General features: G+C 42.2%; 1 protein-coding gene across 1 annotated transcript in view; it reads right to left on the bottom strand.

Annotated features, from left to right (window-relative positions):
- Positions 1 to 11,985, bottom strand: part of LOC126236946 (esterase FE4-like) — a 71,171-nt gene extending 59,186 nt beyond the window's left edge. Inside the window, exons 1-2 of the mRNA XM_049946640.1 lie at positions 11,729 to 11,985; positions 1,424 to 1,561 (exon numbers count right to left, since the gene is read on the bottom strand). Of these exons, the coding sequence (XP_049802597.1) occupies positions 1,424 to 1,561; positions 11,729 to 11,788 (198 nt within the window). The 5' untranslated portion in view covers positions 11,789 to 11,985. The remainder of the gene's footprint in view (positions 1 to 1,423; positions 1,562 to 11,728) is intronic.
- Between the last annotated feature and the right edge of the window lie 2,190 nt (positions 11,986 to 14,175).

Genomic DNA, 14,175 nt, shown 5'->3' with positions numbered 1-14,175 from the left:
AGACGAAGTAAACAAACAGTTTCATTTCAAATAATGAACAAAGTAGCCTATAAGTTATAAGTTGCGAGAAACATAGTACACAACTTCATGCTGATTTATTTCATTATTTGCAATGAAATTGTTTCTTGCTTCTATCCCTTTGTGTTTAGAATCTCTCTTTTGTATCTCGTTGATACAACCAGCAGTTTACTGAAGTTGTCTCTCATATGAGATTGGTATGTCTTTCATGTTTGTTACTTTGTCTGTTTTTGAGATGCCGTAAAATTCATTATGGTTCACGCTGGTCTGACAGCTGCTTCTTCCTTACATGGTACCAAGATATGCAAATGACGTGGTTTTTCTGTATACCACAGCACAATACTTTTGCCACGATTGGTATGTCATTACGTTGTGCACGTTATTTTACCTTGAAATATGTGTGTTCCTCAAGACTATTTAAGTCAGTTTCACCCAAAGCAGTTACCTGTTTTAGTTATCGACTTTTAAGTTGTATACTGTTTGTGATGTAGACAGTTAAAAGATTTTGTATAAGACTTCTGATGAATTATCTGAAAAATGTGGGTACCTGACGGCAGCAACAACAAACAGTTAAACATACGTACGCGGAACGTAATCTAAATTAGAACTGAAATAGCATGTTTAATGACTTTTGTGGGACTATCATTGGCAGGACAACACAACATGTGTGGCACGTAAGTGCCTGAACACTAAGACTGACAATGGCCAGATATATATGCTGACGGCAGGAAAGCCCTTGCCGAAATTTCATATTAGTTCTGTGATTGCAGTTGGCAGTATACTTTGAAACCATTCAGTTACAGAAACTGCTTTTTTTCGAAACTCGACGAAGGTTGCCAACTTCAGATCGTAGAGCTGTCACTTGCTTAATTTCTACGAAAATATAGTAGATTACGTTCAGGGTTCACTTTATAGTTAACTTGAATGTTTAAAACTAAGCCACATTCATGAAGTTCTAAAAGTAAAAGGAGCTTGGCTTTGACCAGTAAGGCCATGTTACTTATAATTTTCTCACATCTGGTAAATCTATAATTATTGTATTCTGGTGGTTGCATGTGAAGACTGGCAAGCATGTGTGACTGCATCTGCGCTGTCAGTCTTAATTACTGCGTTGTGCGATTTAGAAACTTGTAGAAATTCATGATTTGTCGAGTATCTATACAGTCAACACAAGTAACAGTTTTTGTGTTGCATAATTATTCATTCATAAAAGGGTAGTGTCAGTAATATTAAAACGTTAACTTTGTCAATAAACAGTCCGCACGGCAGTATTACCATAAAATTTGAAACGGTTTTCTCTGTTAAGAGTAAGCCGTCTCCCAAAAGGTGTGAATTGATTGTGGTTTCTATTTTTCGTAATTGTACTTCTCCCAGTAGCATTAAGTGGGTGGCGACAGTTATTTACCTGGAATCGGAGATCTCCAACTGGTGGTTCTGCATACGGAATACCTTCAAACCTAAACATAGGTTTGCCTGTGTACGTTTCCGACATCCGACCTCTCAAGGTGCCTTCTTCTATGTCCACGGTAACATACTCTTCAGCCTGTAAAAGATTTAAGAAGAAAACAGTGAAGGTAATGAACATATTAATAAGAAATGTGAGCATGTCAGACTGAAAATTGGAAGTTCATCATAGAGTATGGGGAATCGTTCTAAAACCTGAAACATGGTATTACCGCAATAAATCAATGGCGAACTGTCTGCAAGGCATGAGGTATTGGGGAGAGTGTCTGTACATTATCGTCAGAGCTTTTGAAAGAGGATTAGACAACAAGGAAGGACGAAGGGTGAAATGGTCATTGGACGCTGCAGAAGTATTGTCACAAAACGAGGGAGTTAGAAGGAAACTTCGGAAGCTTCCTATTAGCAGAAAAACTTTTACCGGGCTATGAGGACAGCTACATTGTTTCACAAAAGTCGAGAAAATAAATCACAAGATTTCAGTAGTTACTGTATGTATACCGTGTAGACCACACGGATCACTTTATAAATATTTATTGAGGCTTCTGAGTTTCTGCCTGTGTCAGTTCAAATGGTCGGTGACTTGTCGAGAACCGTCACTCTTACTTTACACTCTCTTGGTGGTAGAAGATTGGAAGAGAATCGCTTTTCTCCAGAAACAAAAGCCCTACAAATTGACAAGATTGGAAAATCAGAGAAACTGTTGACGTGGCGATACTCCATGAAAATTTACATTTGTAGCGTGTGTGCCTTTAAAATAGTTCAAATGGCTCTAAGCACTATGGGAATTAACATCTGAGGTCATCAGTCCCCTAGACTTAGAACTACTTAAACCTAACTAACCTAAGGACATCACACACATCAATGCCCGAAGCAGGATTCGAACCTGCGACCGTAACAGCAGCGCGGTTCCGGACTGAAGCGCCTAGAACTTCTCGCTCACAACGGCCGGCGTGCCTTTCTTTACGGGTACAAGCACGAGCAGAAATGTTGAAACAGTAGATTTATACCGTCACTGAAGAAGACTAGAGACGGCCATCTAGACATGTATGTATGCCTCACAGAGGACGATAAGATATCCTGCAAGAATGCAGAGTCTTGTGCCGTATCAAGTGGTTAAAATGCCACTACCTTTTGACCGAGAACTACTTGGTCCTTGTCAATCGTTTCACTTGACATTGACCAAAGAGTACTTGATCGATAACTCGGGGAATTCTAAAGTATGAACGCTGCACGTACCCCGAGAAGAGTTTAGTCGACAACATAACTGTTTGTGCTGCTTACAGATCACGCCCATCCATCACAGAAAAAATGTACAAGAAGCCAAAATTCTTATATAGCTCATATAGGAAGGCATCATTTATTGAAAGAGGAAGCTGAGAGCTTACGCACAGGCTAAGAGGACCTGACAGTACATCATCCATTGTTTTATTTGAATTGAGGTAGCCGAGAGTTCCTCCATAATCTAGTCCTTTGGAGCAAGTCCACTGCTTTGATTAGTTTCGTTTCTGGCGTGAAGACTGTCGTTTGATTAATAGGCACAAATCAGCTCGACAGATTAGCTTCTTTCTGTTCCTACATCTACATCTGCATAACTATTCCGTAGTTCATACTTAAGTGCCTGGCAGAGGGTTCGTCAAACCACCAGCAGACTCTTTCTCAACTGTTCCTCTCTAGCAATACTCGGAATAATGAACACTTAAATCTTTTCGTGCGAGCTCTGATTTCTCTCGTTTTATTACGATGATAATTTTTCTCTATTTAGTTTGGCGTGAAGAAAATGATTTCTATTTCGGAGGAGAAAGCTAGTGACTGAAATTTTGGGAAAGATCTCGCCGCAATGAAAAATGCCTTTGTTTTAAAGACTGCCACCCCAAATCGCTTATAATACGTGTGACGCTATCTCACCTATTTTGCGATAATACAAAACGAGCTGCCCTTCTTTGAACTTGTTCTATATTCTCCGTCAATCCTATCTGGTAAGGATCCCATTGCGGGCAGCAATATTCCAGAAGAGGCTGGGCAAGTGTAATGTTAGCTCTCTCTTTAGTACACTTGTTGCATCTTCTATATGTGTTCTGCAAATAAAACAGTCTTGTCCCGCCTTTCCCAGAACATTTTCTGTGCGATCATTCCAATTTAACGTATTCGTGATTGTAATCCATAGGTATTTAGCTCAATTGGCAGCTTGTAGATATGTGTGATCTATCCTGTAACTTAGATTTAACGGATTTCCGTTAATACCCATGAGGTTGACCTGTTTCCTTTTCGTTTTGCCACTTTTCGCACCATACAGGTACCTTGTATAAATTATTTTGCATCTAGTGTTTCATCCTCTGATTGCTTTAATATAATGTAACTGACTGCATCATCTACAAACAACCTAACACGGCTGCTCAGATTGTCTCCTTAATCATTTATGTAGGTTACGAACAGAAAAGGGGCCTATAACTCTTCCTTGCTGAACGCCAAATGTCACTTCTGTTTTACTCAAAGACTTTTCGTCAGTTATTATTAATTGTGCCCTTCCTGACTTCGGCCAGAAAAGATGTAGAACTAAGCAACAATATTGGGACTCTTTATAAAGGGGGGCTTTGTAATATATCTAGAACGCTATTCGCCATGTGTGAGTCAAAGTAATTGTTTGCTGTCTAGTCGCAGTTAGGAGTGCTTGGCGTGTATTATTATCGCTACTGCCGTTTGTTTGTTCGCTAGCTTCTGCTCAGAATGAACTGCTGTACATTATCTTTTAGCCGTTTTCTTCCACAGGAAAAGGGCATAATTTGTTAATCGTGGTGAACATGGCCATTTTTTAAACTGATAAACTGTACTAGCGTAGTTGGATTTGATGTAATCAATTCACCATTGTCATGATATTATCCACCATTAAACTGCTGAGAATCATACCGTGAAAAGCAAAAGAAATTAGTACACCTGCCTGCGATCATGTAGAAGTGCCGCATCGCGACGTGGCATGAAGTAGTGCTGGAGGGAAATGACTCCATGAACCCTGCAGGTATGCCCATAAATCACTAGAGTACGAGGGGGAGGAGATATCTTCTGAACAGCGTGTTGCAAGGCATCCCAGATACGGTCAAAAATTTTAATGTCTGTGGTATTTGGCGGCCAGCGGAAGTGTTTAAACTCATAAGAGTGTTCCTGGAGCCACTCTATAGCAATTCTGGACTGTGGGGTGTCCCATTGTCCTGCTGGAAATGCCCCAGCATGGCGGAATGCACAATGGACATGAATGGATGCAGGTAACCAGACAGGTTGCTCACGTACGAATCATCTGTCAGAGTTGTATCTAGACGTATCACGGGTCCCATATCACTCCAACTGCACACGCCCCTCACCCTTACAGAGCCTCCACCAGCTTGAACTTGTCCCCTGCAGACATGCAAGTTCCATGGATTAATGAGGTTGTCTCCATACCTGTACACATCCATCCCCTCGATACAATTTTAAATGGGACTAGTCCGACTAGGCAACATGTTCCCTGTCATTAACAGTCCAATGTCGGCGTTGACGGGCCCCGGCGAGGCGTAAAGATTTGTGTCGTGCAGTCATCAAAGGTACACGAGTGGGCCTTCGGCTCCGAAAGCCCATATCAATGATGTTTTGTTGAATGGTTCACATGCTGACACTTGTTAATGGCCCATCACTGAAATCTGCAGCAATCTGCGGAAGGACTGCACTTCCCTCAGATGAACGTCGCCTTTAGTCCCGTTCTTGAAAGATCTCTTTTTCTCGGCCGCAGCGATGTCGGAGATTTGATGTTTTACCGGATTCCCTAAATTCACAGTACACTTATGAAATGGTCGTATGGGAAAATTCCCACTTCATGACTACGAAGGAGATGCTGTGTCCCATCGCTCGTGCGCTGACTATAACACAATGTCCAAACTCACTTAAATCCTGATAACGTGCTATTGTAGCAGCAGTGACCGATCTAACAATACGCCAGCCACTTGTTGTCTTATATAGGCGTTGCCGACCGCAGCGTCGTATTCTGCCTGTTTACATATCTCTGTATTAGAATCCGCATGCCTATACCAGTTTCTTTGGCACTTCACTGTAATACTCTTACGTACTAATTTAAGTTTCAAGTAGATATTGGTGGAAGTGGCATGGTATATTGGTTCATGGTGAGGTAAATACACTGTTCAGCCAAACCATTAGCGTTTTGGTCCACTTCTGGAACGCAATTTAGCAGCGATTCTGCATGCCATGAATCTGACAGATTTCCAGAGGTTTGTGGCACCAGATGCCTATGCACAGGTCACACACTTCTCACAATTTACGGGTTTTTTTTTCTGGGCTCGGAACTGGCGTCCGACAGCGCCCCAGTCGGATTTCGTCGGATTTTTGATGGTCAAGACATCAAGGTGAATTCACTATCACGCTCCTCAAACCATGGCAGCACGATTCTGGCCTTGTGACACGGACAGTTATCCTGCTGGAAGATACCATCGGTGTTTAGGAAGACAGCAAGCGTGAAATGTTATAGGTGGTCCCTAATAATGTTCACGTGGTCCACAGCTGTCATGGTGCATTCTATTATTACCACAGGTCCCATGGAGGCCCAGGTAAATGTCCCCCAGAATATTATACTGCTAGAACCGGCATGCGTCCGTGGCGCACTGCATGTTTCGAACAGCCGTTCGCCTGGATTTCGGCGTATCTAGAGACGACCATTGACCTGGTTTAACGGTAAACGGGATTAATTCCACCAAGTGACACGATGACACTTATCTGCGGTCCATTCTCGATGATCCCGTGCTCTCTCTAATCATAATTGACGATATTGTTGGGTCAACATGGGAAAAAGTAGTGGTTCTCTGCTACGTAACGCCATGTTTAACACGGTGTACTGAACCGTGTGCTCCAAAAAATTTGTTTCTGAGCCAGCGCTGGACTCTGTCATCAGATCTGCGATACGTCGCCACCCATTCTATTTTAGAGAACAGGCAAACCTCCGATCCTTATGTTCTGTGATGAGGTGTAAACGTTCAGCTTATTGTCACTTACTCGTGGATTCAGCGTTCTTCAACCTCTTTCTGTAGATGCTCACGACAGTAGCACGCGAAGAGTCGACCAGCTTCGCCGTTTCCGAGGTGATCGCTCCCAGGCACTGGACCGCAACAATCTGGCTTTTGTCAAAGTCGCTTGAGTCGGTGGATTTCCGCATTTGCGTCATTTACCGTAGCTAGAATGATTTCCCATTCGTCTCCGCTCAGCTCATATATTTCTCTCACAGCGTCACGTGCACTCAGCGCCACTAGGCAGCATACAACCTCACGGTGGGCAGTGGCCATAAATGTTTTGGCTCATCAGTGTAGAGCCCGAAACTTCGGGATGTATGAAATTTGCTACCAATCAATTAAATTAGTTTTTTTTATTAGGTATTCAGCGATGACAGGCCCTGCAGACCACGCGCTGCTTCCACAAACTGCCTCCATTCCTTCCTGTTTTTTGCCCGGTTCCTCCAGGTGTCTTCAATTCCCAGGGCTGCTAGGTCCTTCACCAGGTCGTCCATCCAGCGCTGCCTTGGTCGTCCAATGGGGCGTTTGGTTTTTGGTTTCCCCGCTAGTGCCATCTTCGCCTGTCTTCCATCTGGCATACGGGCTACATGGCCCACCCATTGCTCTTTATCTTCTGTAGGATAGTTGGTTGTCGCATCAGAAGGTAGATTTCCTCGTTTTTCCTCCTCCTTCATTCTCTGTTATCTAAAACTGGTCCTCATATGTTCCTCATTACTCTTCTTTCAAATATTAATAGTGTTTTCCTTTCTCGCTTAGTCATGCTCCATAATTCTGAACTGTACATTACTGCTGGACATATCATTGTGTTGTAGATTTTCATCTTCGTGTTCACTGAGATCGATTTAGAGCCAAGCGTCTCTCTGAGGGTATGCATGCATTTCGTTCCCACTGCTATTCTTTCCTTGATGTCCATTTTTATGTTGTTGTCCGTGGTAAACCACGATCCCAAGTATTTGAACTGGTCTACTCTCTTGAACGTCTTGCCATCTGTCTCAAGAAATTCTGTCTGCTCCTGTCTTCTTCCTAATTGCATGAACTCTGTTTTGTTTTGATTCACTTTGAGCCCTACCTTCTGTGCATAATTGTCCATTTTCTGGTACATTTCTTTCAACTCGTACTTTCATTCACTTAATAGTACTATGTCATCTGGATATGAAAGACAATTGAAGTTACCGTCCATCTCTACTCCAGCCCACTCCTGTTGCATACACTCTTTTATTACTTTCTCTAAGATGACATTGAACAGAACACATGAGAGAGCATCCCCTTGTCTGCGGCCTGTTTCTATCTTGAATATTTCTGATGTGGCTCCTTGGAAACGCACTGCTGCCTTTGACCCTTCCATACAAGCTTGAACCATTCTCACTAACTTCTCAGGGATTCTGAAGTCCTGCATTGCATTGTATAGGCTATTCCTGTGGATGCTGTCATACGCACGTTGAAAATCGACCAACAGGCTGTAGATCTCTTTACCATTTTCAAAATGTTTTTCAAACAATTGTCTTAGTGTGAAATTGTGATCTACTGGCGATCGGTTTGGTCGAAATCCAGCTTCGTACTACTGTATGTTGTCCTCTAAAGATAATGATAGACAACAACTTATACGTTACATTCAACAAGCTGATTCCTCCGTAGTAACCGCATTCCATTTTGCTTCCCGTCTTGTATATTGGACATATTATATCCAATTTACTTTCTTCTGGTAGTACCTCCTTCTCCCATATCAACTTGATCAGTTTATATATCTCTAAGTGTAAGCTCTCATCTCCCTCCTTGATTAATTCTTATGATATTCCGTCCTCCCCTGGGGCTTTGTTGTTTCTGAGTCCTTTGATTGCGATTTTCACGTCTTCTTCACTAACTTCCCATTCTTCTTCATGTTTCCGTTCCTCCGTAGTGTTTGCAGGTAATAACACATCTTGGTCTGGGCGATTCAACAGTTCTGAGAAGTATTTATAAAGTTGCCGTTCTTATCTCTAATGGTAAAAGTTGGGCTCTGAAATCAGCGTGTCCGATTTGTTATGTATTGGAAGAATTGTCTTGAGTTAAATTACAAGGCAAAAAATAAACACTTGACACTGATCATTACCATGTACACACGTTACATTGCGGATGGACTCCACCACCTGTGGTGACAAAAGGAAGCCCTAAGTTACAACATTTAAAAATCGGGGAAAAATTTAAGGATTTAGAAGCATTTTTCACTAGGGGAAAGATAGATACCACCGACAGGAAAATTAAAGAGTCCTTTAGAGAAAAAAGAAACAGTTGTATGAATACAAGGAGCTCATATGGAACCATTCCTAGGCATAGAAGGGAAAGCTGAAAGAGGGAAGGAGCATATAGAGGGATCTATGCAAGGCATATTAAGTTGAAAGCAATATTAAAGTCACGTAGATGAAGATGAGATGGGGAGGTGTGATACTGCGAGAACAATTTGACAGAACACGGAAAGACCTAAGTCGAAAGAAGACGCCGGGAGCAGCCGACAGTCTGTCAGAGATACTGACAATCCAGGGAGAGCCAGCCGTGGCAAAACTCTTCCATTTGGTTTGAAAGCTGTGGGAGACAGGCGAAATACTCTTGTACTTCAAGAAGAATGTAATTATTGCAATTCAAAAGACAGTAGTTCCTGACAGGTATGAAAATTACCAACCTATCAGTTTAATAGGTCATGGTTGCAATGTACTAACACGAATTCTTTGCAGAAGAATGGAAAAACTGGGAGAAACCGTCCTTGAGGAAGATCAGATTGGATTCCAGAAAAACGTAGGAACACACGAGGCAATACTAACAGTCTGAGCAATCTTAGGAGATAGGTTAAGGAAAGAAAAACCTCCGTTTATAGAATTTGTACACTTCGAGAAAGCTTTCGAGGACGTTGGCTGGAATACTTTCTTTGGAGTTCTGAAGATAGGAGGGGAAAATACAGGGAACGAAAGGCTATTTATAACTAGTACAGAAAATGGACGGCAGTAATGAGACTCTAGGGGCATGAAGGAGAAGCAGGATTGAGAAGGGAGTGAGACAGGGTTGTAGACTATCGCCGATATTTTTCAATCTGTACATAGGAAGTGTAGTAAAGAAAATCAAAGAAAAATTTTGAAGTAGGAGACAAAGATCAGGTAGAAGAAATGAAGGCTTTGAGGTTTGCCGACGACAGTGTAATTCTGTCAGAGACAGCAAAGAACTTGGAAGAGTAGTCGGACAGTATGGGCAGTGCCTTGAAAGAAGGATATAATACGAACATCACCAAAAGCTAAACAAGGATGGTGGAATGGAATTAAATCTGGTGATGGTGAGAAAATTATAGACCATCATTGGTGACTGACGAACTCGTTCAGACAGTTGATGCAAAAGTTCGTGAAAATCGACGTTTCTCAATGTCGGAGTTGTCTACTGGTTTTCCACAGATTTCTAAGACTCTCTTGTACGAGATAGTGACAGCAAGATTGGGTTACCGTAAGTTCTGTGCACGATGGGTGCCCAAAATTCTTACCGACCACCACAAAACTCAAAGAATGGCCTCTGCATTAGACTTTCTGTCACGTTATGAGGACGAAGGAGAACCATTGTTAAACAGAATCGTGACCGGTGACGAAACCTGGATTAAGTACGTGAACCCTGAGACAAAAGAACAATCAAAGATGTGGGCACATTCAAATTCGCCTACCAAACCAAGAAAAGCCTCGCAAGATTTTTCTGCCAGAAAACTGATGGCAACGGTGTTTTGGGATGCCAAAGGGGTGTTGTTGGTTGAATTCATGGAACGTGGTACGACCATTAATCAAGACGTGTACTGTGAAACAATAAAAAAGTTACGACGGGCTATACAGAACAAACGCCGTGGTATGCTGACTTCCGGTATCGTTTTTTTGCACGATAACGCCCGTCCTCACTCTGCTCGCAGAACAACGGCCCTTCTTGAGTCCTTCAAGTGGGACGTTATCAACCATTCACCTTACAGCCCAGACCTGGCGCCAAGTGATTATCACCTCTTCATGCATTTGAAGAAATGGCTCGGGTCACAGCAGTTTGATGACGACGAAGAGCTCAAAGATGCGGTCACAGGCTGGCTCCAGGCACAAGCGGGTGATTTTTATGCAGAAGGAATTTCAAAGCTTGTGAAGAGATACGATAAGTGCCTCAATCGCTATGGAGACTATGTCGAAAAATAGTGCAAAGATGTAGTTGTAAGATGTATATATTAAAATATTTTTATTTAACTTGGTGTATTTTTTTAAATCAACCGCAGGTTACTTTCTGAACGGCCCTCGTATTAAGAAACGAGACTCTGAAAGTAGTAGGTGAGTTTTGTATTTGGGTTTCAAAATAACTGGCGACAGCCGAAATAGAGATGATATAAAAAATGTAGCGTGGCAACGGCAAGAAAGAGAAATCTGTTAAGATCAAATATAGACTTAAGAGCTAGCAAGTCGTTCCTGAAGGTACTTATATGGAGTGTAGCCATGTATGGAAGTGAAATATGGATGACATACAGTTCAGACAAAAAGAGAACAGAAGCTTTTGAAATGTGGTGCTACAGAAGAATTCTGAGGATTAGATGGGTAGAGGTACTGAATAGAATCAGGAGGTACGGAACACAAGCAGGAAGATAATTAATTTGTTTGCACAACTTGACAAAGAAGGTATCAATCGATACCTTCTTTTCCTATCGATTGATAGGACACATTCTGAGGCATCAAGGGATCACCACTTTAATACTGGAGGAAGGGATGTGGGCTGGGAATCTTAGAGGGAGACGAAGAGGTGAATACAGTAAGGAGATTCAGAAGGATTGGAGATTCAGAAGGATGTAGGCTCCAGTAGTTATTTAGAGATGAAGAGGTTCCACAGGGTAGAGTAGTATGGATAGCTCTGTCAAACCAGTCTTCGGTCTGAAGGACACAACAACAACAGATGTTTTCATATGGAGTTACAGCTTCGAGTGTTCTTTGGCACGGCCAATTTTCATTGAATTCGGAGACCCATTTTTAAACTTTGGAAATTGAAGAATCAGGCTTCTTATATAGAACAGCTTTGGGTGAAGCTGCGTTGTCGGTACGCCATCGTGACAAGTAAGTATGAATTTTGATGACAGCTTACTGTATCTTTTTGTTGTTTTTACACATACACACATTGCATGAAGCACTACATCTTGTGCGAAACGTAACGGATTATGCTGAATAAATGAAGATACTTACTGACAAAGCGACTGTTATTAAACAGAGTTGTAAAAATGCAACCAAGCGAAGGATCGCCATGGTCCTCGAGAGCTCCCCTCCTTCCACGATGGCTGCTGGTGACCGAACTCAGTAGCTCCGTCTGACTCCTCACAGTTAAAAAGTAGTGTCAGTAATGACGTGCGTAACAAAACTAAAAAAAATCAGTCTCTATCTTGGTGACAGTTTGTAATGATAGTAACGGAAGTTACTCCGTTTTAATAGGGAGTATGTAGTGTGATGAAATAAGTAGCCAATCACGTTTGTTTGTCGCTTTTTAGATGGATCTTTTAACGTGGAAGATAAACTATCTTATCGTGTAATCATATCACTACTCATCTTCGGAAATCTGAGGCACGTCTGTTGCATAACTTCACTGTAAGAACGCGTTTAGTGACAGAGTACTTTCTAAGACGTGATTCTCTAATGAGGAAGTAGAAATTATAGCTAAGTAAATGAATTATTACCTCTAAAAACTAAAATATGATTCTTTTGACTACCTCAAGATGTAGTTTACAAAGGAACTGTAGAAAACAGCAAGACGTGTAACTACGTATACAGTACTGAAAAATAAGAGAAAAATGTAATTGTCTGAAAGGCAACATTTACCACTCTGGCTGTCACTGGCTGACTAAAAATATCGCTTTATTTTGTTCCCACTGTAGCACACTTTCGGTTCTGAAGCCATTTCCAAATGTTTGCATATTTAAAACCCATCAGATTGTCATTTCTGGGTCAAAGTATAGGAACTCAACAAGTCACACAAATTATAATGTAACTGTGAGAGTTTCGACACATTGTCAGACATGATCAAAGGTATGACAAGTGTATCTAGAGAGTAGTAACCCAGCGTACTACTAGGAACGTATGAGTATATTGGGCTACGTACAGGCAAAACTGAACTAGAAGCTTGGAAGAAAAGAAGGTGTAGTAAATCAATATCACAGAGAGTTCCTCATAATGTATCGGACAAAATTTTCAGCTCAGTGCGGTTGTCCGACTTCCCTTCATCTTTTGTTTCCATATGAAAGGTGCTGTGACACAACCAGCAGAGTCAACAAGCAAGTACATTTTCTCAGCAGTGCACTTGTAAGACTATTGCATCCAATGTGGCACCCATCGATTCAATGCAGTGTTGTCTGACAGCCGCGAGGAGTGACCGAGTGGTTAGAGGTGCCATGTCACGGATTGCGCCGCCCCTCACGTCGGAAGTTCGTGTCCTCCCCTGGGCATGGTTGTGTGTGTGTTGTTCTTAGCATAAGTTAGTTTAAGTTAGTATAAGCAGTGTGTAAATCTAGGGACTGATGACCTCAGCAGTTTGGTCCCTTAGGAATTCACACATATTTGAATATTTTTGCTGTCTGACAACGCTATATAGGTGCCCTCACCAACCCAACAAGAAACTGCGAAACATCCAACCAGTATACATAATGAATTTTTCACTCTGTAGCTAAGTGTGCGTAGTTTTGTGCATTTCAGGAGGATTAAAACTTTGTCCCGAACCGAAACTAGAACGAAGGACCTTCCCCCTTGCAGGTATGGCTCTTCTCGACTTAGTTGTTGAGGCCCGACAGCGCAGCTTCACCTCTGCCATTGGTGTACCAAAGCATTCAACACAACCAACGTCGCTACAGAAAGAAAACCTACGAGCTAACACCCTTAAACTTACAAAAGGAGGCTCTAAACGAATCTGAAGAAGGCTAATCTGCTTGAATTCTGCGGGAGGGAACCAACCGGTACCTTATCAACTTGGCAGCAAGAGGACAGAAGTAGAAAAATTTAACGGATGAGTGGCTCCACACTCCAATGGAGAGGTAGACGATTCAGGATTATGTGGGCAAGTGTATCTCTCATCATTTCTAAACAAAGTGATTTACTTCCAGTCTACGGGAGATTTATCGTAAATGTACAGAGGCCTCTGTACTGTGGGACTGTAGCGTTTGAGACGAATATCACTTCTAGACGTTTCTCTACATACCATTTTGCAAGTATTGACAGCAATAGTGCAACTACCGTTTAGGAGGGGCGTATATGAGGTGCATTCCAAAGAAAATATATGAAACGCCACTGTGGTATACTAAGCTGAAGTCTTTATTCAAAAGTAATCACCAAAGACTTGAGCACAACTACCCCCCGTTTCACAAGCCAAAGGATTCCCTGTTCTCAGCGATCCCGCGGCTGTGACAGGAGCCAGTCCCCCACTGTACCCTGTATCCTTCAGTTCGTCGTCCGACATACAAGCGCGCCCTTTGAGGTGTTGTTTTAGTGGACCAAACACATGGTAGTCGCCGGTGACGTGTCCTGTCTGTACGTCGCAAGCTCAAGCTGCTCCCATTTGAAGTTGGCCATTACACATTGCGTGGCCTTGCAGACCTGTGGATGCACATTAGCGTGGAGCAGAATCACTCCCTCCGTGAGCCGACAACGCC

The sequence above is a fragment of the Schistocerca nitens genome, chromosome 2 (genome assembly GCF_023898315.1).
Source record: "Schistocerca nitens isolate TAMUIC-IGC-003100 chromosome 2, iqSchNite1.1, whole genome shotgun sequence".
NCBI lineage: Eukaryota > Metazoa > Arthropoda > Insecta > Orthoptera > Acrididae > Schistocerca > Schistocerca nitens.
Note: the sequence above shows the minus strand (reverse complement) of the source record. Positions and strands in the feature narration are given on the sequence as shown.